We start from the raw sequence: 22,590 nt of genomic DNA on the forward strand, positions 1-22,590 counted from the left end.
ATCTGATTTCCGATCAATTTTTCATAGAAGTGAATGGAAAAATCGATCAAAAAATCAGTCATAAATCAGATCGGACATGCTGGAAATAATAGATCTGACAGTAAATATGTCAAAGAATTGCATTGTGTGTACCTAGCATAAGACAACAGTTTAACACCTGTATCCTTTACCCTATTTCCTCCTCTCTTCTTACTGATCAACTGCTGTACTCTTAGCTTCAATAAAGTGAAAAGGTCCGGGCACCAGTAGTAGTAGTGTTGCAAATCCACTTATTTATTTCATCCCCACCCGACAAAACATACAGCAGGGCTAGATCTGACACCTGTTTCGCAAGCTTAATGCTCGCTTCCTCAGAGACCGAATGCCCATAGCATACAAAGACATATATATAGCGTATTAATTAACATTGCAAATTGTTTAGTGAAAGAAGGAGGAGAGACTCACCGCCGCCTGGCCCTGCCCATTACCGAGCGTCTATCAAAGTGGATGCGGCGCTCCGAGCCTCCCAGCGAGCACAACGAGTAAAGGGTTCCACCCCTTTCGGGGTTGGAACCACCAGGAGTTTCCTCCAATCAATGGTGCCGCTTATCCGTAGCGTGACGTCATACCTCTCGCGTGCATACCGCCGGGGGTATCAATGGGGAGGGTTTCCGCGTTCCACACTGGTTAGTTACCATAGGAACGCGTACATCATGCGTACGGTGTCTGCCACTCCTGCAAACAACAAGAGGAGAAATAATTAAAGAACATTAATACAGTTAAAAACATTATTAGAACGACCATTGTAAAATTTTTGTGCATAACTTAATTAGAAGGATAAAAATACATACACATTTAAACATCCATTAACCAACCAGGTAACCCTATATAACCCAAAGAGCAGTACACCACATCAGGCTATTCAGGAAAACTTCAATTAAAGAGAAAGGATCAATTATATAGGAATCCAAATTACAGGATTAAGACATAATAAGGGACTAATGCTTGTCTAAAAAGCAATGTAGCTCATTCCTTTCATTGAAACCTAAACTTCCCCAGGCCTCTGTTATTGAAATAAATTTAGCCTCCTCTCTGCATAGAAGTTTCTCTCTATCCCCACCTCTATGTGGGAGATCTACGGTTTTAAGTCCACAAAAACGTAACACATTGGCATTTCCCCCATGTTCTTCTCTAACATGGGAGATCAGTCTGGAAGCCCCTTTTCCGGTTTCAATTGAATGATAATGCTCTTGGAAACGTGTACACGTTTGGCGGGTGGTCTCACCGATATAAAATCGATGGCAAGGGCAAACCACCACATATACAACAAATTTAGAGCGACAATGTATAAACTCATTTATCTTTAGAACAACACCACCAAGGCTAACAGATTTACCTGGAATGAATTGGCTGCAATGCCTTTACACACGGACTCCCCAGGACATTGGGGTCAAGGCAATTGAGAGCTTCCTTCTAGACCAAGGTAAGGACGTCGGCTGGGTAAGTTATGTAGGGGAGTGCCTCTCCTATGTCTTGACCCATAATGCCTTTTTGTTTAAGGATACCTGGTACAGGCAGACCCAGAGAGCTAATGTTTTCCTGATGTGTTTGTTTTTTTTTGTGTGTGTTGCTCACTGACATAATACAGCCCTATCTGTTGCAGCTAAACCTTGGTAATTGTTATTAATGTGCCAGCCAGGCCCTGCCTAACTATCTATACTGGGACACCTACCTATGCCTACCTAACTACTGGGGCACCTACTTACCTATACGGGGACACCTACCTACCTACCTATACTAGGGTACCTACCTATGCCTACCTACCTATACTGGGTCTCCTACCTATGCCTAGCTAACTACTGAGGCACCTACCTACCTATACTGGGTCTCCTACCTTTGCCTAGCTAACTACTGAGGCACCTACCTACCTATACTGGGTCTCCTACCTATGCCTAGCTAACTACTGGGACACGTACCTACCTATACTGGGTCTCCTACCTTTGCCTAGCTAACTACTGAGGCACCTACCTACCTATACTGGGTCTCTTACCTATGCCTAGCTAACTACTGAGGCACCTACCTACCTATACTGGGTCTCCTACCTTTGCCTAGCTAACTACTGAGGCACCTACCTACCTATACTGGGTCTCCTACCTTTGCCTAGCTAACTACTGAGGCACCTACCTACCTATACTGGGTCTCCTACCTTTGCCTAGCTAACTACTGAGGCACCTACCTACCTATACTGGGTCTCCTACCTTTGCCTAGCTAACTACTGAGGCACCTACCTACCTATACTGGGTCTCCTACCTATGCCTAGCTAACTACTGGGACACCTACCTATGCCTACCTACCTATACTGGGTCTCCTACCTATGCCTAGCTAACTACTGAGGCACCTACCTATGCCTACCTATACTGGGACTCCTACCTATGCCTACCTACATACAAGAAGATAATAAGGTTGTTGCTTCATTGTGGACAGACCAAATTTGATCAGCTGGACAGTCACTGTTCTATCATTGAGCTACCACAGCCCGGCGACCATATGGGCTGAAAAACTGCCACGGCCTGCACTCTCGCCATGTTGCGCATCAGTCCAGCACGGCCTTCACTACGCAAACAGCTGTTTGCGGTGCGTTACACAGTGAGTTTGGTGTGTCAGTGTGAAGCAGAACTCTAATTAAACTCCCTGATTGATGTATACCCATGCAAGATGGTTTAAAGCACTTTAGGCCTGCAATTTAGCATTCAATGTGATTTCTGCCCTTAAAACGCTGCTTTGCGTCAAATCCAGATTTTTCCCCGGGACTTTGGGCATGTATCCCACTCCGCCATGCCCCCCTCCAGGTGTTAGACCCCTTGAAACATCTTTTCCATCACTTTTGTGGCCAGCATAATTTTTTCTATTTTTCAAAGTTCGCATCCCCATTGAAGTCTATTGCTATCGAAGGTTCGCAACATCTCTACGGATGAGCGGCGCCATTGATTGGAGGAACCATCTGGTGGTTCCAACCCCAAAAGGGGTGGAACCCTTTACTCGCTGTGCTCGCTGGGAGGCTCGGAGCGCCGCATCCACTTCGATGGACGCTCGGTAATGGGCAGGGCCAGGCGGCGGTGAGTCTCTCCTCCTTCTTTCACTAAACAATTTGCAATGTTAATTAATATGCTATATATATGTCTTTGTATGCTATGGGCATTCGGTCTCTGAGGAAGCGAGCGTTAAGCTTGCGAAACAGCTGTCAGATCTAGCCCTGCTGTATGTTTTGTCGGGTAGGGATGAAATAAATAAGTGGATTTGCAACACTACTGGTGCCCGGATCTTTTCACTTTATTGAAGCTACAATTATTGCTGTTTTCTGGAGGCACAGTAGGTTTATCACTTAACTCTGCCTAGGCTGCCAGCTGCATCTAGTGCCGATCTTCAATCTCTTTATCTGCACAACTGCTGTACTCTTCTGGCAAGCCCTCCATTGCCTGTCATATGCACAATGGTTCTGATGCACACTTTTAATTTTAACTTACAAAGCTCTTCACAACCTATCTCCTCCAGACATATTCATAAAGTCGCCCTTGCAGGCCTCCCCACACTGCTAAGCCTGGGTGTAAGAATCTTTTTCTATTCTGGTATGAGTAAAGACATAGTCCATTAATGCCAATCATGTGCTGATTGTCAGTGGGTGGTCAAGGTAGGGAATGCCTGAAAGGTTCCTTTGTGCCTAATGTCTATTAGTAACAAATAATTTCAGAGGGTGGCAGTGGACATTGCCATTACCTCAAGGAAGAAGTACAAACTGACAATTGTTAGCGGAATTGTTAACCAGAAGTAGTGGTATAGTCCAAAGAAAGCCAAAGAAAGGTGGAACAGTTAGAAAATGAGAGCCCTGTCCTTTACCGGAACAGAAAACTGCTTCCCAGGGTCCAGGGGAGTAGCATCCACCTGTGTCTTGAAAGAATGCCTTGTAATCATTGTCACGACCAGCCGTGAGAAGCGCAGGTGATTCAGGAAGAACCGCGCAGTCGGTTTTCTGAACGCTTCCTGGTTAGATTGCGCATTTCATTGCAGCGATCAGAATGACTTTTTTTTTCTTTTAAAAGACAACTTTGTTCCTCTTACACCAAATGGCCAGAGCCATTAAGACACATTCTCAGAGAAGTTTCCCAGGCACTCAGCTGTGTCAAGGACCCCCATAAATCAGGTTTCCATACCTCTGGGCTGACAGAAGCTCATAAAGCGGGTTTAATGGCCCATACACACGGGCTACAACTGTCGCCACAACCACATGGCATGCGCGTGTTGCGGCGCTAAGTTGCCCGTGTGTATGACACGCGCGCCCCGAACCGTCGCCCGTTGGAGCTGTCGCCAGGCGATCGCCTGCTACAGCTGTCGCTGCAACTTCGCCGCAACTGTCGCTAGTCCGCCGTGTGTATGCGGACTAGTAACAGCAACAACTTACCATCGACGGAGCTTCCGGCGGGGGGAGGAACCTTCGGCGACAGCTTCCGCCGCATCTCTGTCCCTCTGTGCGCCGTGTGGAGCTTGTCGCTGCTTTTTTTTTTTTTTTTATGCGACTGCCAACATTTGTGCCTTGTGAGTACGAGGCTTTAGTGTCGCTGATATGGCCCCATTCCCAGTAGTAATGGTCATGTAGGCTCTGAGCGGAGGCATTCAAAGGACCAGCAATCTCTCCAGCTAGCAACTATAAACTCCTAGTGAACGGTTATTTGTAAGATAATTCATAAACTGCTATATTCATCATATTTCCTGTGTTGCAAAGCTGTCAGGCCCTTCAAACTCGCAGAGTGTGTCAGGCCTTGCCTGGCACTGGTACTGAGAAGATTCCAGAACAATCTGAGTTATGGACTGTAATTGAGACAGGTCCAAAGAACCTGTTGATACTACAGAGGTCGTGTTTGGTATCATTGTTCTGGATAAATCCTGACTGACCCGAAAATGTTCTTAAATCTGCCCTGACCGGTACGGTGCTGGGAGATAGAGCCCATAAATAGTTTAGATATGGTTTTCTGTCTCCATGAGAAGGGGTGGCTCATCTCAGGTTCCAAGGGGTGTGTGGTCGCTGCCCTCACTCCTCCTCACTGTGCCAGCAGTATAACCAGGGCAGAGGACCCAAAATCGAGGTCCTCCACTTTGAAACATCATCCGGATTACATAATTGCCAGCTTGAGGACGTGCTGGCACCTGTCTTGTTTGGACTTTGACACTGGAGTCCCCTGACTATGAAATCAAAGACTTATCCATTTATTTTCCAAAATGGACATATTTCACCTGAAACTTAAGTATTCATGTTTTCTTCCCTTTTATTTTATACTGGCTTACCTGTCTCTTTAATTGTTGATTTTAATGATGTTCTGAATATATTAATTATGTATATTGCATTTATAAATAAGACTTCTAAAAGTCATTTGTTTTTCGGCTACACCTACTATTCAGCCACACAGAATGTATCCCAGCTTCCTGAAGATTCGCTACAGAGAAATGTTGTTATTAGCCAGAATAGAGTGTGTTTTAACCGTTTATTTGCAGGTTTTAGAATCAGTGAGGTTAGGTCTTCTGCCCTTCTGCAAAAGTGATGGCAGTTTTGTACCCTGAAAAGTGTGTAATTTGTGTTACTGTAACTCGCAAGCTCCCATGTAGAGGTAGGTAGTAGTACCTAATTGAACAAGTAGTTTCGGAATCCAAGTTGGAGTTAATGGTATAGACTAGCCAAGGTCAGTACAGGCAGCAAGGTTCAGAGATGATGAGACAACCTGAGGTCGGTGCAGGCAGCAAAACAGCAAGGTTCAAATACGATGAGACAAGCCGAGGTCGGTGCAGGCAGCAAGGTTCAGAGACGATGAGACAAGCTGAGGTTGGTGCAGGCAGAGATCAGGCAATACCAGAGACAAGCCGGGTCGGGTCAGGCAGCAACTAGTGTTGGGCGAACAGTGTTCGCCACTGTTCGGGTTCTGCAGAACATCACCCTGTTCGGGTGATGGTCGAGTTCGACCGAACACCTGATGGTGTTCGGCCAAACCGTTCGGCCATATGGCCGAACTAAGAGCGCATGGCCGAACGTTCCCCGAACGTTCGGCTGGCGCTGTGATTGGCCGAACGGGTCACGTGGTTCTGACCCGAACGCGCTCTGATTGGCCGAACGGGTTACGTGGTTCGGGTAAATAAATACCCGATCCACGTCATTTCTCCACCATTTGTCTGTGGGTTTAGCTTTGGGTAGACAGGCAGGGTAGTTCTCTCTCCAGCCAGGCTAGCCAGGGTCCCCCCAGTCATTGTGTCGCTGCTGGGAACAGTAGTACACCGCTCACCCACACTATATAGCATTGTGTTTACTGCCACTCTGTGTACACCGCTCACCCACCACTGTATAGCATTGTGTTTACTGCCACTCGGTGTCTCTGCTGGGAACAGTAGTACACCGCTCACCCGCCACTGTATAGCATTGTGCTCTGTGTCGCTGCTGGGAATAGTAGTACACCGCTCACCCACCACTGTATAGCATTGTGCTCTGTGTCGCTGCTGGGAATAGTAGTACACCGCTTACCCACCACTGTATAGCATTGTGCTCTGTGTCGCTGCTGGGAACAGTAGTACACCGCTCACCCACCACTGTATAGCATTGTGCTCTGTGTCGCTGCTGGGAACAGTAGTACACCGCTCACCCACCACTGTATAGCATTGTGCTCTGTGTCGCTGCTGGGAACAGTAGTACACCGCTCACCCACCACTGTATAGCATTGTGCTCTGTGTCGCTGCTGGGAATAGTAGTACAAACTGCTCACCCACCACTGTATAGCATTGTGCTCTGTGTCTCTGCTGGGAATAGTAGTACACCGCTCACCCACTACTGTATAGCATTGTGCTCTGTGTCGCTGCTGGGAATAGTAGTACACCGCTCACCCACCACTGTATAGCATTGTACTCTGTGTCGCTGCTGGGAATAGTAGTACACCGCTCACCCACCACTGTATAGCATTGTGCTCTGTGTCGCTGCTGGGAATAGTAGTACACCGCTCACCCACCACTGTATAGCATTGTGCTCTGTGTCGCTACTGGGAATAGTAGTACACCGCTCAACCACCACTGTATAGCATTGTGCTCTGTGTCGCTGCTGGGAATAGTAGTACACCGCTCAACCACCACTGTATAGCATTGTGCTCTGTGTCGCTGCTGGGAATAGTAGTACACCGCTCACCCACCACTGTATAGCATTGTGCTCTGTGTCGCTGCTGGGAATAGTAGTACACCGCTCACCCACCACTGTATAGCATTGTGCTCTGTGTCGCTGCTGGGAATAGTAGTACACCGCTCACCCACCACTGTATAGCATTGTGCTCTGTGTCGCTGCTGGGAATAGTAGTACACCGCTCTCCCACCACTGTATAGCATTGTGCTCTGTGTCGCTGCTGGGAATAGTAGTACACCGCTCACCCACCACTGTATAGTATTGTGCTCTGTGTCGCTGCTGGGAACAGTAGTACACCACTCACCCACCACTGTATAGCATTGTGCTCTGTGTCGCTGCTGGGAATAGTAGTACACCACTCACCCACCACTGTATAGCATTGTGCTCTGTGTCGCTGCTGGGAATAGTAGTACACCGCTCACCCACCACTGTATAGCATTGTGCTCTGTGTCGCTGCTGGGAATAGTAGTACACCGCTCACCCACCACTATATAGCATTTCTGTACTGCCACTGTACTGCTGCCAGTCAGCGTGTACTTTAAGGATAAGTGAAATGAGGAAGAAATCCGGTGAAAGAGGGAGGGGCAAGGGAAGAGGTGTTTCCCCTGACGGTTCACGTACAGGCCACAGTGGAGCACCGAAGAAATTCCACTCAATACCGCCGCCCATGTTGTCCAGGAAATCAACCCTCACAAATCCAAAAGAACAGGACCAGATAATTAATTGGATGACATCTCAAGCGTCCAGCAGTGGGTTAAGCAGCACCAGCACATCACGCACGAGGTCCGAGTCCTCAGCCAGTTACAAGGAGCCAGTGGGCACAAAGCTGACACAACCGGCAGCGACACCACGCACAAAACTGCCAAATAACCAGTCCGAAGAATTTCCTCAGGACACAATGGGGTATTCGCCGGAGCTATTCCCAGCCTAACAAACTTCCACCTTTCAAAGGTCAATGGAACAGCCAGAAATGTTGTGCCCGGATTCACAACCATTTACTGTGGGAAATGCACCGCGCACTGAAATGCAAGGCGAGTCCGAGGACTTTGAAACCCAAATCCCAGAGCAAGTTGGGCAGGAGGGGTTTCAATTGCAGGAGGTCGGCCGAGAAGATCTGGAAGACGACGTTGGAGTGAGCTGCGCAGAGGTTGTTCTGGGGAGCTCTACTACACGGCGGCGGCCCACAATCACATATGACGAGTTTGAGGAGATGGAAGAGGAGGGTTTGGACAATGTGGACACAGACCCAGATTTTGTATGTGAAGGAGAACATCGCCGTCGTAGCAGCACAGATGAGTCTGTTGAAGAACCCACTGCTGCACGAGTTCGCCTTGTGCCACAAGGTAGGCGGCGCGAAATTTCAGGCACCACAAGTGTGGAAGTTCAAGTGAGACGCAAAAGAGGCGCAAACAGAAATCGCCAGCAAGGCAGGTGCTCCAAAGTCTGGCCTTTCTTTGAAGACTGCAGTGAGGATGGTACCATGGTGATTTGCAAGGTGTGCAAGACCCTCCTGAGCAGGGGAAAAAATATTAACAACCTCTCCACCACCAGCATGACCCGCCACATGGTATTCAAACATCCCACTCTGTGGGCAAACGCGGTAGGACAGGGTACCAGCAACACTGCCTCCCTTGGGGTCACCAGACTCACCACCAGACCCTCCTCAGCAGCAGCAGTAGCCCAGCCATTGCGTGGTTCACAACAACATTCACAAACATCAGACGACGCTGACACTGTCACTTTCCGGAATAGTGCTCTTGAGGTCTCCCAGTCTTCATCAAACACAACAACCAACAGCCCTCCAGTGTGCAGCCCTACGGTTCAGTTGTCTGTCTCAGAGATGTTTGAGCGCAAGAGGAAATTGCCAGCAAATGACCCCCGGGCCGTGGCACTAACAGCCAGCATAGCCAAGCTTCTGGCCTGCGAAATGCTGCCATATCGAGTGGTGGAGACAAACAGCTTCAAGGGCATGATGTCAGTGGCCATCCCACGTTACGTGGTTCCCAGCCGCTACCACTTTGCGCGCTCTGCAGTGCCTGAGTTGCATGAGCACGTAGTCAGCAAAATAACCCGAAGCTTGAAAAATGCCGTTGCCTGCAAGGTTCACCTCACCACTGACACCTGGACGAGTGTGTTCGGCCAGGGTCGATACATCTCCCTTACCGCGCACTGGGTGAACCTTGTGGAGCCTGGCAGCGATTCCTCACCTGCTACGGGGCGGGTGTTGCCCACGTCGCAAACAGCTGCACCGCCGTTCCTCCCACTGGATAACAACAGCAGCACCTACCTCTCTGACTCCTTCTCCTCCAACGCATCTCAAAGCTGTACCTCATCCGGAAACGCTAACCCAGCAGCAGTAGGATCGTGGAAGCAGTTCAGCACAGCTGTTGGCATGCGTCAGCAAGCGTTGCTGAAGCTGATCTGCCTTGGGGATAAGCAGCACACAGGGGAGGAAATTTGGAGGGGAATAAAGGAACAGACGGATTTGTGGCTGACACCGCTGGACCTGAAACTGGGCATGGTTGTATGTGATAATGGCAGTAATCTCATTCGCGCTTTAAGGTTGGCTAAGCTGACACACATCCCTTGCCTGGCACACGTGACGAACCTAGTAGTTCAGCGGTTCCTGAGGACATACCCAGGCGTGGCCGATCTTCTGTTGAAGGTGCGACGAGTGGCCAAACATTGTAGAAATTCCAGTACTGCTTCAGGGGCACTCGCCAAGATGCAGGAGCGCTTCAATCTCCCCCACCATCGCTTGCTGTGTGATGTCCCTACGCGCTGGAATTCTACGCTGCACATGCTAGCCCGCTTTTGCGAGCAGAAGAGTGCAGTGGTCCAGTACATGACGGCGCAGTACCGAGGCGCATCCGGACAGCTGCCAAGCTTCTGTGGATCCGATTGGGCCAACATGTTGGACCTCTGCCAAGTCCTCCAAAATTTTGAGCAATCCACGTTGCTTGTGAGCAGTGACAACTCTTCAGTCAGCATTACCATACCACTGCTGTGTTTACTGAAGAAGTCAATGTTGAAAATCAAGGAAACCGCTGTCATGATGCAACTGGGGGAATCTGAAGGAGAAAACGATCAGCGTGATGATACCAACATCAGGCCATCTGCCTCAGGAAACGCTGGCCCCAGCAGCTATGACGAAGAAGAGGAGGAGGAACAGCTGGAGTTGGAACAGGAATTTCATGCCACCACTGACGAGGGCCAGAGCGGTGCACGTTGGACTTCCACAATTCAGCGCGAATGGTCAGCAGAAGCAGACCAGGAAGAAGGTGACGACTATGATGCATCACAACTATCACAACGCTCACAAGAGGATGATGAGGATTCTGGCTGGACTCTGGCACACATGGCTCAATTCATGCTAGACTGCATTGAACGCGACCCACGCATTGTGCGCATTCTGGACAACACCAATTACTGGGTTTATACCCTTCTGGATCCACGGTACAAACACAATGTTCCAAAACTGCTTGAAGAAAGAGTCAGACAGGTCAAAATGTAAGAATACCAGCAGGCCCTTGTGGAGACTTTAGAGAGGAGATTGACATCCTCCCCCTCTTCTAGCCAGTTGTACGCCGACAGACTGACTTCCGCAAACCCAGGACGACCAGGAGGGCAGCAAACAACACAAGCCGCAGCTAGTGCCCAAAAGGGAATGGTATCGGCAGTGTCCTTGGAGTGGGAAAATTTTCTGACACCCATGCAGCAGCCCACAGAACAGCAAGCGTGCAGATCCACCTCCAACACCGATCGCCTGGAGAAGATGGTCAAGGACTACATGTCAGATGGCGTAGCTGTGTTGAACAATCCATCTGCACCCTTCAACTATTGGGTATCGAAGCTAGACACCTGGCACGAACTGGCAATGTACGCAATAGAGGTGCTGGCTTGCCCGGCAGCCAGCGTTATGTCGGAACGCTGTTTCAGTGCTGCCGGAGGCATCGTCACAGATCGGCGTATCCGCCTCTCCACAGAAAATGCAGACCATCTGACTCAAATTAAAATGAATCAATCCTGGATTGGAAACGACTACGCAACACTCCCGGACCCCAACCAAGTAACATGAACAATGAACATCTGTGATGGGTTAGCGTTTCCGGTCCCTGTTTATTGAACCTCTCATCTGTATTACATTTATGACTGCATGGCGACAAAATGCATTGCTATCCGCACGCTTCTTGTCCTCATGCAAGGCCTGGGTTGTTGTGTCTCAAAGCGTGGCCTTCTCCTCCTGCGCCGCCCTCCTCCTGTTCCATCACGTGTGCTGCTGCTGGGTTAGCGTTACCGGTCCCTTTTCCTGGAACCTCTTATCTGTATTACATTTATGACTGCATGGCGACAAAAAGCATGTTACCTGTGCAAAGAAAAATGACATTTTCCGCATTTAAAAGACATTTTTTCCTTTGAAACTTTACAATCAATTTTCTCAAAAACTATAAGCTCTTTTTCAAATATTTTTTTTCCTCTTGTACCCACTCCCAAAGTGCACATACCCTGCAAATTTGGGGTATGTAGCATGTAAGGAAGCTTTACAAAGCACGAAAGTTCGGGTCCCCATTGACTTCCATTATGTTCGGAGTTCGGCGCGAACACCCGAACATCGCGGCCATGTTCGGCGAACGTTCACGAACCCAAACATCCAGGTGTTCGCCCAACACTAGCAGCAACCAGGAAGCCAAGGATCAAAACAGGAAGAGCAGATCGAGCGGAGTCAATAACAAGTCGGGTCGGTAACAGGAATCAAGGATCAAATAACTAGAGCTTCAGGCATGCTCACACACTAGCTGACAGAGGAATCAGCACAGTGCTTTGAGCAGATGCCTTATATATTGGAGGGGGGCCAGCTCCTAACTTGAATTGGGTACCTGCGTACGCCAGAAACCGTGCATGCATACACAGTCCCCTACACCGCGAATACCGTTTTCCGCGTGTGCCCCCAGTGGCAGACGTCAATCCACCACTAGTGACGTGCATGCATGCGTATGCACAGCCGCCAGAAGACCAACCTGGAAGTACAGAACCGCGGCTAACCACGGAAGCCCGACCACCTCATGACAAACCATTCTGCCCACACAGCGGACCACTTGAAGCCCCAAAAAGCGGTAAGCCCACTAGATGACCCTGACAACAGCTATCTGACTGTAGCTAGGCAAGCTTCCTACCCTTATTAACATCACGTATTCTTCCACTACAAAAAATCCTTTATAGGTGTGAGGCATATGTCCCTTCCCTATCAAGACCCATGGGAGATTAAAGGTTTATAGCTACACCATGTGATTGAGGCAAAACAGTTGACATTAGGTGGCTGAACTATGCGCTCAGTGAGCCGTTACCAACCAACAGCAAGCACTTGCCAGGCAGCAGCAAGCAGTTCTGAGAGTTTGACAGTTTTTACACTGCATATCAACAGCTTGTGGAAAATGGCCCCAACACATATATCCTTTTCCCATTGTTTCTGAGCATTGCTGGAAGACGAATGTTTAGGTCTTCCTCCTGGATCACTGAAGCGCATTCTCTATAGCCTTGTACACATGCTGGATGGTTTAAATCTAGCGTGTGCACAGAGGAGCCTTGATGTGCCAGCTAGTGATCTGCCTGGCAGATTGTCTCAGCTAAATCCAGGCCATTGTTCTCCTACTCACCATGCCCACGTCTCTCTGTTGTGTGCCATGCTGTGGACCCTCTAACCCCTCCAAAGTAACAGAATGTGTTGCAAACTTGCAGGCTAACAAAGTGCCTGTACTGACCTGGGAATCAGAATCAATTTTATTTCGCCAAGCATGACTGGGTCAAGCCCGGAATTGGGTTTGGCACAATGGAGCAGTACATAGAAAGGAAGGCAGGAAAAATGTTAGAATGACAGTACTCAAATATAAGCATATCCGCACAGGCCCGCCATCAGGGGGGACATCCGTGACTCCCGTCACGGGCCCGGGCCTGCAGGGGGGCCCCATCCCCGCCGCGGCCCTAGCGGGTGCCGCCCGGCCGCCGCTCAACCTCCCCTGGTCGCTGCTCCCTCCCTCCATCCCTCTAGCTGCCGCCGCCGCCTCCGCTGCCGCGTCAGACCCCGATCAGGCGGCGACAATAGTGCGGACGCTAGGACCCAGCGCCCGCACTGATATGCGGAAGTGACGTCACTTCCGCATATAGAGCGGGTGCGTCCAGCGCCCGCTCTTACTGGTCGGCTCGCCGCTGATCTTGAGGTCTGACGCTGCTGGCAAGGTAGGGGAAGCAGCGGCGGCGGCTGGGGGGGCCTCCCTGTCACTCACTCACTAGCTAAAGGGCCTCCCTGTCACTCACTCACTAGCTAAAGGGGCTCCCTGTCACTCACTCACTAGCTAAAGCGGGTCCCTGTCACTCACTCACTCACTCACTCCCTAAAGGGGCTCCCTGTCACTCACTCACTCCCTAAAGGGGCTCCCTGTCACTCACTCACTAGCTAAAGGGGCTCCCTGTCACTCACTCACTCACTCACTCCCTAAAGGGGCTCCCTGTCACTCACTTACTCCCTAAAGGGGCTCCCTGTCACTCACTCACTCCCTAAAGGGGCTCCCTGTCACTCACTCACTAGCTAAAGGGGCTCTCTGTCACTCACTCACTAGCTAAAGGGGCTCCCTGTCACTCACTCACTCCCTAAAGGGCCTCCCTGTCACTCACTCACTAGCTAAAGGGGCTCCCTGTCACTCACTCCCTAAAGGGCCTCCCTGTCACTCACTCACTAGCTAAAGGGCCTCCCTGTCACTCACTCACTAGCTAAAGGGGCTCCCTGTCACTCACTCACTAGGTAAAGGGGCTCCCTGGCACTCACTAGCTAAAGGGGCTCCCTGGCACTCACTCACTACCTAAAGGGCCTCACTGTCACTCACTCACTCCCTAAAGGGCCTCCCTGTCACTCACTCACTAGCTAAAGGGGCTCCCTGTCACTCACTCACTAGCTAAAGGGGCTTCCTGTCACTCACTCACTACCTAAAGGGCCTCACTGTCACTCACTCACTCCCTAAAGGGCCTCCCTGTCACTCACTCACTAGCTAAAGGGGCTCCCTGTCACTCACTCACTAGCTAAAGGGGCTCCCTGTCACTCACTCCCTAAAGGGGCTCCCTGTCACTCACTCACTCCCTAAAGGGGCTCCCTGTCACTCACTCACTCACTCCCTAAAGGGGCTCCCTGTCACTCACTCACTCGCTCACTCACTCCCTAAAGGGGCTCCCTGTCACTCACTCACTCCCTAAAGGGGCTCCCTGTCACTCACTCGCTACCTAAAGGGGCTCCCTGTCACTCACTCACTACCTAAAAGGGCTCCATGTCACTCACTACCTAACCTGGGGGTCCCTGTCAGAATCCAGGTGAGAGGTGTCTACCATAATAAGGGGGCATTCTGCCTATTTATGTAAAATGCTGTCTATTTATGTGCCTCATGACTGCTGAATTTGTCTTGTTGGGGGCCTAATGATTGAATTTTTACTTGTTGAGGGCCTCATGATTTGTTGGGAGCCTCAAGATTGCTGAATTTGTCTTGTTGGGGGCCTCATGATTTGTTGGGGGCCTCATGATTTGTTGGGGCCTCATGATTGCTGAATTTATCTTGTTGGGGGTCTCACGATTGCTGAATTTGTCTTGTTGGGGGCCTCATGATTGCTGAATTTGTCTTGTTGGGGGCCTCATGATTGCTGAATTTGTCTTGTTGGGGGCCTCATGATTGCTGAATTTGTCTTGTTGGGGGCCTCATGATTGCTGAATTTGCCTTGTTGGGGGTCACATGATTGCTAACTGCGAGACTATGGGAAAAGCTGAATCATTACCATATGAGACAATAGCATTAAACCTACTTTTTTAAACAGAAAATAAAACTGGGAGGTTCTAAAAAAATGATGGAGCACTTCCTCCTTCCGGCTTGAAGGAGGAAGTGCTCGATATCGAGGCTTGCAACGCGTCCATTCGGACACTTGCACCTCGTTGAAACGCTGGGCGGAGAGCGGCGTTCTGGGTAATTAACCCCGCCGCATCTAGCCGCTCAGCTGTGGCAATTAGAGCTAACTTGAATCACGAGTATCCACCGTGGTTATTCGTGATTAATTTGTGGACAGCAAGCCTCCAACTAGCTCTGCCAACATGTAATGGCTACGCACATTTCTCAGTTTTGATGGCGGCCCTGTATCCGCATATACAATCACAATAGATATACACAGCCGAAGTCCGCCGCGCTGATAGAGCGTGGTAGAATGTTAAGGGAGTTTGTAACGAATGGTGTCAGCACACAGAGAATATCTGATTATTGGTGATCTGCAGTATCACCAACAATACAGATGCTATACCTGATTATATGGTGATCTGCAGAATCACCAATAATACACATATAGCTTGACACAGGACACCTAATGTAGTGTAAGTGTTTGGTGCAACAGTAAGATAAGTGATCTCCCGAGGAGCGGGAGATACAGACACCACTGCAGCCGAGAATTCCCTGAAGAGCAGGGAATTGGACTGCACTGCAGCCAGTGGACACCTGAGGAGCAGGTGGCCTCTGACTATGTCGAAACTAACCTGTTTAAGAGGAAGAGATGAACTGTACTGCAGCCAGGGATTCCCTGATGGGTTTGGGAATCAGACCGTACTGCAGCCAAGGATTCCCTGATGGGCTGGGAATCAGACTGTACTGCAGCCAGTGGACTCCTATGGGTTAGCGTCCTCTGACTGGACTGCAGGAGGTCTTCCTGTGGAGCAGGTAGCCTTTACAGTAAATGGACACCTAGAGGGTTGGTGTCGTAGAAAGTACAGTGAGGTTGCTCACCCAAGGGACGAGTGACAGCCAGAAGGGTCATACAGGCCGAGTCGGCAACACACGAGCAGATAAAGTACATAAACAGAAGACTGATACGGTATCCGGGTACAGGCAAGATTGGCAACGGGTAGACAGATAGGCAAGGTACCGAATCAGTAGGCAGGAGAGTGGTCAGCCAAGCCAGGGATCATAACAGGTAACCGTATAGCACAATCCTAGAATGAGGTGTGAGGTCCTTGGTCTCAACACCCGGGAACTAGTCTAAATAATAACAGTAGTAACACAGTTCCTAATCTTAGGTGTGAGGTCCTTGGTCTCAACACCCTGGAACTAGTCTAGATAATAACAGTAGTAACACAGCTCCTAAACTTAGGTGTGAGGTCCTTGGTCTCAACACCCTGGAACTAGTCTAGATGATAACAGTAATAACACAGTTCCTAATCTTAGGTGTAAGGTCCTTGGTCTCAACACCCGGGAACTAGTCTAGATAATAACAGTACAATAATACAATAGAGGTAAAGCGGAATCTGGCTAAGTGTGAATTCCCAGCTCCAGCTGGTTCTAACACACTGTAAGATCTGACTGAGGTCTGAGTGCTCACACGTAAGTATTCGCAACGACAGACAACCTGCAACTGAGAAGCAAGTCCTATATATACTTGCAGCGCTCCACAGCGCAGCCCCAGCCACTCAGCCAATCCGGAGTCCAGCTGGGATCAGCTGATCGGCCTGATCAGCTTATTCCCCTTCTGCTGGCATAAAGGTCCTGTCGCCTGGCGCGCGCATGCGTAGCTCTACATCTGTGTGCACTAGAAGGACCAGGCGAACCAGTGACATGTTGCTGCGCGGAAAACGCCGCCGTCTTGCACGCGGAGACAGCCGCCCTGCCGCTTGCCTGCGCGGCGGTGTCTCCGCTATTCATTACAGAGTTCAGGAGGCTAACAGCCATCGGGAAGAAAGAGTTCTTGTGTCTGGTGGTCTTGGTGGGGATGGCCCAAAGTCTCCGACCCAGTGGAAGTGGGGTGAAAAAACAGTGGCCTGGGTGAGAGAGGTCACTTGCAATCCTCAATGCCCTGGCTCGCAGTCTTGTGTTATACAGGTGGTCAAGTGGGGGCAGAGATCTCCCAATGATCTTCTCCGCCGATCTAATGATCCTCTGTAATTTGTGCCTGTCACTGGCGGTGGCTCCCACATACCAGACCAAGATGGCGGAGCAGAGGATTGATTCAATGGTGGCGGTGTAAAAGCATGTTAGAATCTCCTGAGCCATGCCGAACTTCCGCAGTTGGCGGAGGAAGAAGAGTCTCTGCTGAGCTTTCCATTGGGTTGACGTGATATTGTCTCTCCAACTGAGATCGCTGGAGATGGTGGTGCCCAGCAGACGAGCGCAGGACACTCTGGTCACTTCGGTGCCATCGATGTAGATGGGAGGTGGGGTAGGTGCCGAAGTCAATTATAAGTTCGACGGTTTGGGCCGTGTTGAGCACCAGGCTGTTCTCTTTACACCAGTGGCATAGTCTTTCCACCTGCTGCTGGTACTCCCGGATGTTGTCCTTGGTGAAGAGGCCAACAATGGTGGTGTCATCCGCAAATTTTATGACTTTGACAGAGTCTGCCGTGGATCTGCAATCATTTGTGTAAAGGGAGAAGAGCAGCGGGGACAGGACGCAGCCCTGGGGTGCCCCTGTGTTCGTTATCTCTTCCCGTGAGTAGATGTCCCCCAGCTTGACAACTTGGGATCTGTTAGTGAGAAAGTCAGTGATTCATAGCCGTAGGGTGGAGTGGACCCCCAGTGTGCTCCGGACATTCTGGAGGGTGCGTGGGCATATAGTGTTAAATGCTGAGCTAAAATCTAGTAGCAGTACTCTGGCATACGCATCCCTCCTGTCTAGATGGTTGTAGATGTAACCAAACAGATGTTTGCCCAAGTCACGATCCCTGCAAGGTAACAGTCCTTGTATGTTTGTAAGTGGCTTGAGTTTTTCTATGGCTAGTGACACTAGCATTGTGAAGTAACTGCATGTGTCTAACGGATCCACTATACCAGTTCACCCATTGAGGTAACAAACTGGCTGTCAGTTGACTGAGGATCTGTGATAAACATCCATTCACCATATTTACAGGACAAGATCTTGAATCAGGCAATCTGCTCCAAATATGTATACAAATAATAGCAAGCAAATGAGAAATTGCAAGGCTGCATTTGGGTCTGACATGATCTGCAATATCTTTTCCTGAAAATATTGTTTTTTGATTATACCATAAAAAAAATATCCTGGCTCTATGTGCTGGATGAAAGAACTTGCAATGCCTTGGGGTTGGTTTACACTAGAGGCAAAAAATGGACAACAATGGGCCAAAGGATACGTCAATGGATCCTATGTAAGCATAGGACCTAGCCAATGGATCCTATAGCATGGGACCCATTCAGACATGTGCCAACATGTCCATTGTGTCCAGTGTCTGTTATGTTAATTATAGTGATGGAATGCAAAGTTCTGACCTGCATGATTTTTGCTGACACCAGAACAAGAATACCTCACAGATAGCACACCATACATGACATGTCCGATGCATCGGATATAGTAGACATTCTCATCCACCATCACTGTGCACTGCAGAAACCTATTGCAGTGTGGACACAGACTTAGGCTAGGCATACATGATAAAAAAAAATGTATACAGTAGATGCTAGATTTGATTGAACAAAAAATGAAATTCTATAAAAGAGAATACACCTTTTGATTGATATTCAATTGGAGGGAGCGGAGAGCGGAGAGGGGGAGGCCACAGGCAGAAGCTCCATAGCTTTGTATCGTGGAGGTCAGTACAAAGCTAGCACTCACAAATTCATTGGTATATACTGGGCAGAAGTAGCTTTCTGGTGTATACTAGCCCAAAACTTGTCACTAAGAGGTTTAAAGCTGTCAGATTAAAATGCCTAAGGGAAAAATAATTTGTAGATCATTTTACTCTGAGACAAATGTCCATCTTTTAATGTTTACAGTTTTTATCACAGCGGTTCCTTAAAGGACAACCGAGGTGACATGTGACATGAGCAGATAGACATGTGTATATACATTGTCTAGCACACACATAACTATACTGTGTTCTTTTTTTTTCTTACTCTGCTTAAAAGAGCTAAAAATCAGGTGTGCGAGTGACAGTTTCTGTCCGGGTCGGGAGCGGGTCGGACTGGGTCAGATATAGCATAAAACTCATTGATAAGAAATTGCAGCCGTAAAACACCTTCCTGTTAGTAAACGGCTTCTCAATGAGCAGAAAAGAGATAAAAAAGGGTCAATATTTCATAGATTTGAGCTCTGGCATACTTTAATGAAGGTGTCATTGAGCAGAGTCAATAAAACAGTAAAAACATAAAATCTAGATTTAAATATAAAATAAAACAGTGGGATATCTAAAAAAAAAGGCATTTTTAGGAGAAGGAGAATAAATACAATTGTTATTCTCATCAATTTAATTTCACCTCGGATGTCCTTTAAGAACTGTTTTCTCACAATGCAAGTCTGTAGCTCACCTATTAGGCCTAATGTATAGAAAGAACAGAGATATTAGGCCAAGACAAGAATTCCTATTTGTAATCTTGTCAGCAAATCAGATATTGTCAGGTCGGTGAGATCTTGCTTGTGTGCACATCTACCTCCCTATTGATGTCTGTTGGCATTTTCCTTTTGCTATGAGTACAATGTGTTCTGTAATAGGTTTTCAAATAGTGACCTCTACAGGTTACAGCACCACATAGCGCAACAAACAGTGGAGATTGTGGATATAATACGATAAAGTAAATATGTACTGAAGATTAATTCACTACATTCAATAAAGAGTAATGAATTAAATCGGCATTCTCTTCAAACATCAGGTCACATGCAGAGAAGTTTATTTGTGTTGTTTGTTTTTTGTTTTAGTTTTTTTATCTGTTGTACATGACTGGATTGTTGAACGGAAGACTAATTTCACCCTGTGAGATCCAAACTGTAACGATCGGTGTCAGCACGCAGAGAGAATGTGATTATTGGTGATCTGCAGTATCACCAAGAATGCAGATATATACCTGATTATGGATGATCTGCAGAATCACCAATAATACAGATATAGTACTAACCTCTGGACACCTGTATGTAATCGTGAGTGTTTGGTGTAACAGTATGACTTTGAGTAACGCACCTGCAGAGCAGGTGATTTTAGGCAGTATGGGCAATACTGCTCTTAGAGAGTACAGAAACCTCTCAGCAGCCTGAGACTCTCCAAGGGGTGAAGTCAGGCTGAAGGTAGGAAGGACCAGAGAGTGAGTGACACCTGAAGGTGGATGTCACTGACAGATCTGGAGACTATCTCTTAAAGGGAGAGATAGCTCTCGAGGTCGGGCAAGCCAGGTCGGCAACACACGGACAGACAAAGTACAAAGACAGAAAGCTGATTCGGTATCCAAGACAGGCAGGGGTTGGCAACGGAATATGAGATGTGCGTGGTACCAAATCAGAGAGTAGAGGAATAGTCAGGAAAGCAATAGGTCATAACAAATATCAATCAATGCCTAGCCTTGGGTGTGAGGTCCTTGGTCTCTACACCCTGGAACTAGTCTGATGTATAACAGAATGATAACAATAGTAGTAATCTGGCTCAGTGTGAATTCCCAGGTCCTCCTGGTTCAAACACACTGTTGGATCTGACTCAGGCTCAACACACACCATACAATCTTGGTTGTTCAATCTTACCACTTTCATGTAGTATAAGAGCTTATCCAATCAATCATTCAAGGTATTTTAAATCTGTTGCCCCTTATACTACATAGATTTGGTAAATTTGTACAACCAAGATTGTATGGTGTGTGTTGAGCATAAGGTCTGAGTGCTTCCACGTAGTGTTCGCAATGGCAGACAACTTGTGAGTGGCCAGCAGTAACTATATTTAGAGCAGCGCTCTCTGGCGCCACCCCTAAGTGATGAACCAATGGTTACCAGCTCTGAGGTCTGCTGACCAGCCTGGTCAGCTGATCCCTCCTTGGCCATCATAAAAGTACTGCCTCTCAGCGCGCGCACGTATTCCTGAACCTATGTGCACTAACAGACTCAGCCACACCAGATGCACGCTGCGTGCAACCCGCCGCGCTGGACACGGAACCAGCCGCCTTGCTGTCCATACATGCAGCGGCTTTTCCGCGTTCTTTCAGATTATCAGACGCACGCTTCCGCGTGCAAACCGCCGTGCCGGACGCGGAATCAGCCGCCTTGCTATCAGCACACGTGGCGGCTTTTCCGCGTCTTCTCACACAAACTCATCAACAGCGATGGGCCATGAACTACAGTGGCCTTTGCAAGCTTATGGGGTATTAGCAGGCTCCCCTCGCCCTCGAGCATTCCTCTTCTCCAAATATCAGTACTTCCTCTTTAATAATCAGCAGCACATTGCTCCATAAGATTTTACCTCAATGACAATAAAAAGCCTTCATTGCGCAGCTTGTTTAAAAACAGCATACTTTATTATGACATTACACTCACTTTTTGCAGGGATATGTTTCAGGCTTGTGGAGTTTCTCATCAATGAAACAGTTAAGGTCCACTTCTATATTCAACCCTTTTGGATGTAAAGTTTGCATATTAAAAATACATGTTGTCTCCTGTCTAGATAACAGTCTAATACGATCCCCCCCCCCCCCCCCTTCTCCATGAAATACCCACTTTCTCACAATACCACAAAAATGGAGTAACCATGGCAGCAAAAATGGAGTAACCATGGCAGCTACCATACCTATTTAAAGGGACACTTAAGTCAAACAAAAAAATGAGTTTTACTCACCTAGGGCTTCCAATAGCCCCCTGCAGCTGTCCGGTGCCCTCGCTTTCTCCCTCCGATCCTCCTGGCCCTGTCGGCAGGCACTTCCTGTTTCGGTGACAGGAGCTGACAGGCTGGGGACGCGAGTGATTCTTCGAGTTCCCAGGCACATTAGCACCCTCTATGCTGCTATATGGTATATGATATATGCTATAGCAGCATAGATGGCGCTATTGTGGCCAGGAACGCGAAGAATCACTTGCATCCCCAGCCTGTCAGCTCCTGTCAACGAAACAGGAAGTGGCTGCTGGCGGGGCCAGGAGGATCGGAGGGAGATGGCGAGGGCACCGGACAGCTACAGCGGGATATTGGAAGCCCCAGGTGAGTAAAACTCATTTTTTTTGTTTGACTTAAGTGTCCCTTTAAGGGCTGGAGCTTGGTCACTCGTGGCCTAGGTCACTCGTGCCATTTCATTCCTAAGTGCCATTTATTACAAAGTGCTTTACAACTTACCACACATTTACCAAGAATTCACCCAGGAATTCAAACAGGATTCAAAAGCCACAGGACACTGCTGGAAACTACTGCTCTGCATCCACAACTGCCTCCAATGCTATTGCTAAAAATGCCACTGCTGGACATACTGTATGTTGCACAGCCAACTAGACTCTGCTTTTTTATTTACACAGGTTTGCTTACACAAACTGCATACTCATATAAACTGTTTAGTGGTTGGAAACTTCCTGGTTATAATCAGAGACCATTACCATGTTTACTGCACTTTTTCTTATGTTCTGCCTGTCTGCAAACATCTACAAGTTGCATT

The 22,590-nt window shown here is 48.4% G+C and overlaps 1 protein-coding gene and 1 long non-coding RNA gene across 2 annotated transcripts in view; one reads left to right on the forward strand and one right to left on the reverse strand.

The window, feature by feature from the left end:
- Window positions 1-462: 462 nt before the first annotated feature.
- LOC137563396 (uncharacterized) overlaps window positions 463-22,590 on the reverse strand; it is a 37,937-nt gene continuing 15,809 nt past the window's right edge. Inside the window, exons 2-3 of the long non-coding RNA XR_011030342.1 lie at window positions 21,491-21,566; window positions 463-714 (exon numbers count right to left, since the gene is read on the reverse strand). This is a non-coding gene — a long non-coding RNA (uncharacterized lncRNA). The remainder of the gene's footprint in view (window positions 715-21,490; window positions 21,567-22,590) is intronic.
- USP3 (ubiquitin specific peptidase 3) overlaps window positions 5,136-22,590 on the forward strand; it is a 105,050-nt gene continuing 87,595 nt past the window's right edge. The window contains exon 1 of the mRNA XM_068275785.1: window positions 5,136-5,276. Within this exon, the coding sequence (XP_068131886.1) occupies window position 5,276 (1 nt within the window). The 5' untranslated portion in view covers window positions 5,136-5,275. The remainder of the gene's footprint in view (window positions 5,277-22,590) is intronic.

Source organism: Hyperolius riggenbachi, chromosome 3 (assembly GCF_040937935.1).
Source record: "Hyperolius riggenbachi isolate aHypRig1 chromosome 3, aHypRig1.pri, whole genome shotgun sequence".
Classification (NCBI taxonomy): domain Eukaryota; kingdom Metazoa; phylum Chordata; class Amphibia; order Anura; family Hyperoliidae; genus Hyperolius; species Hyperolius riggenbachi.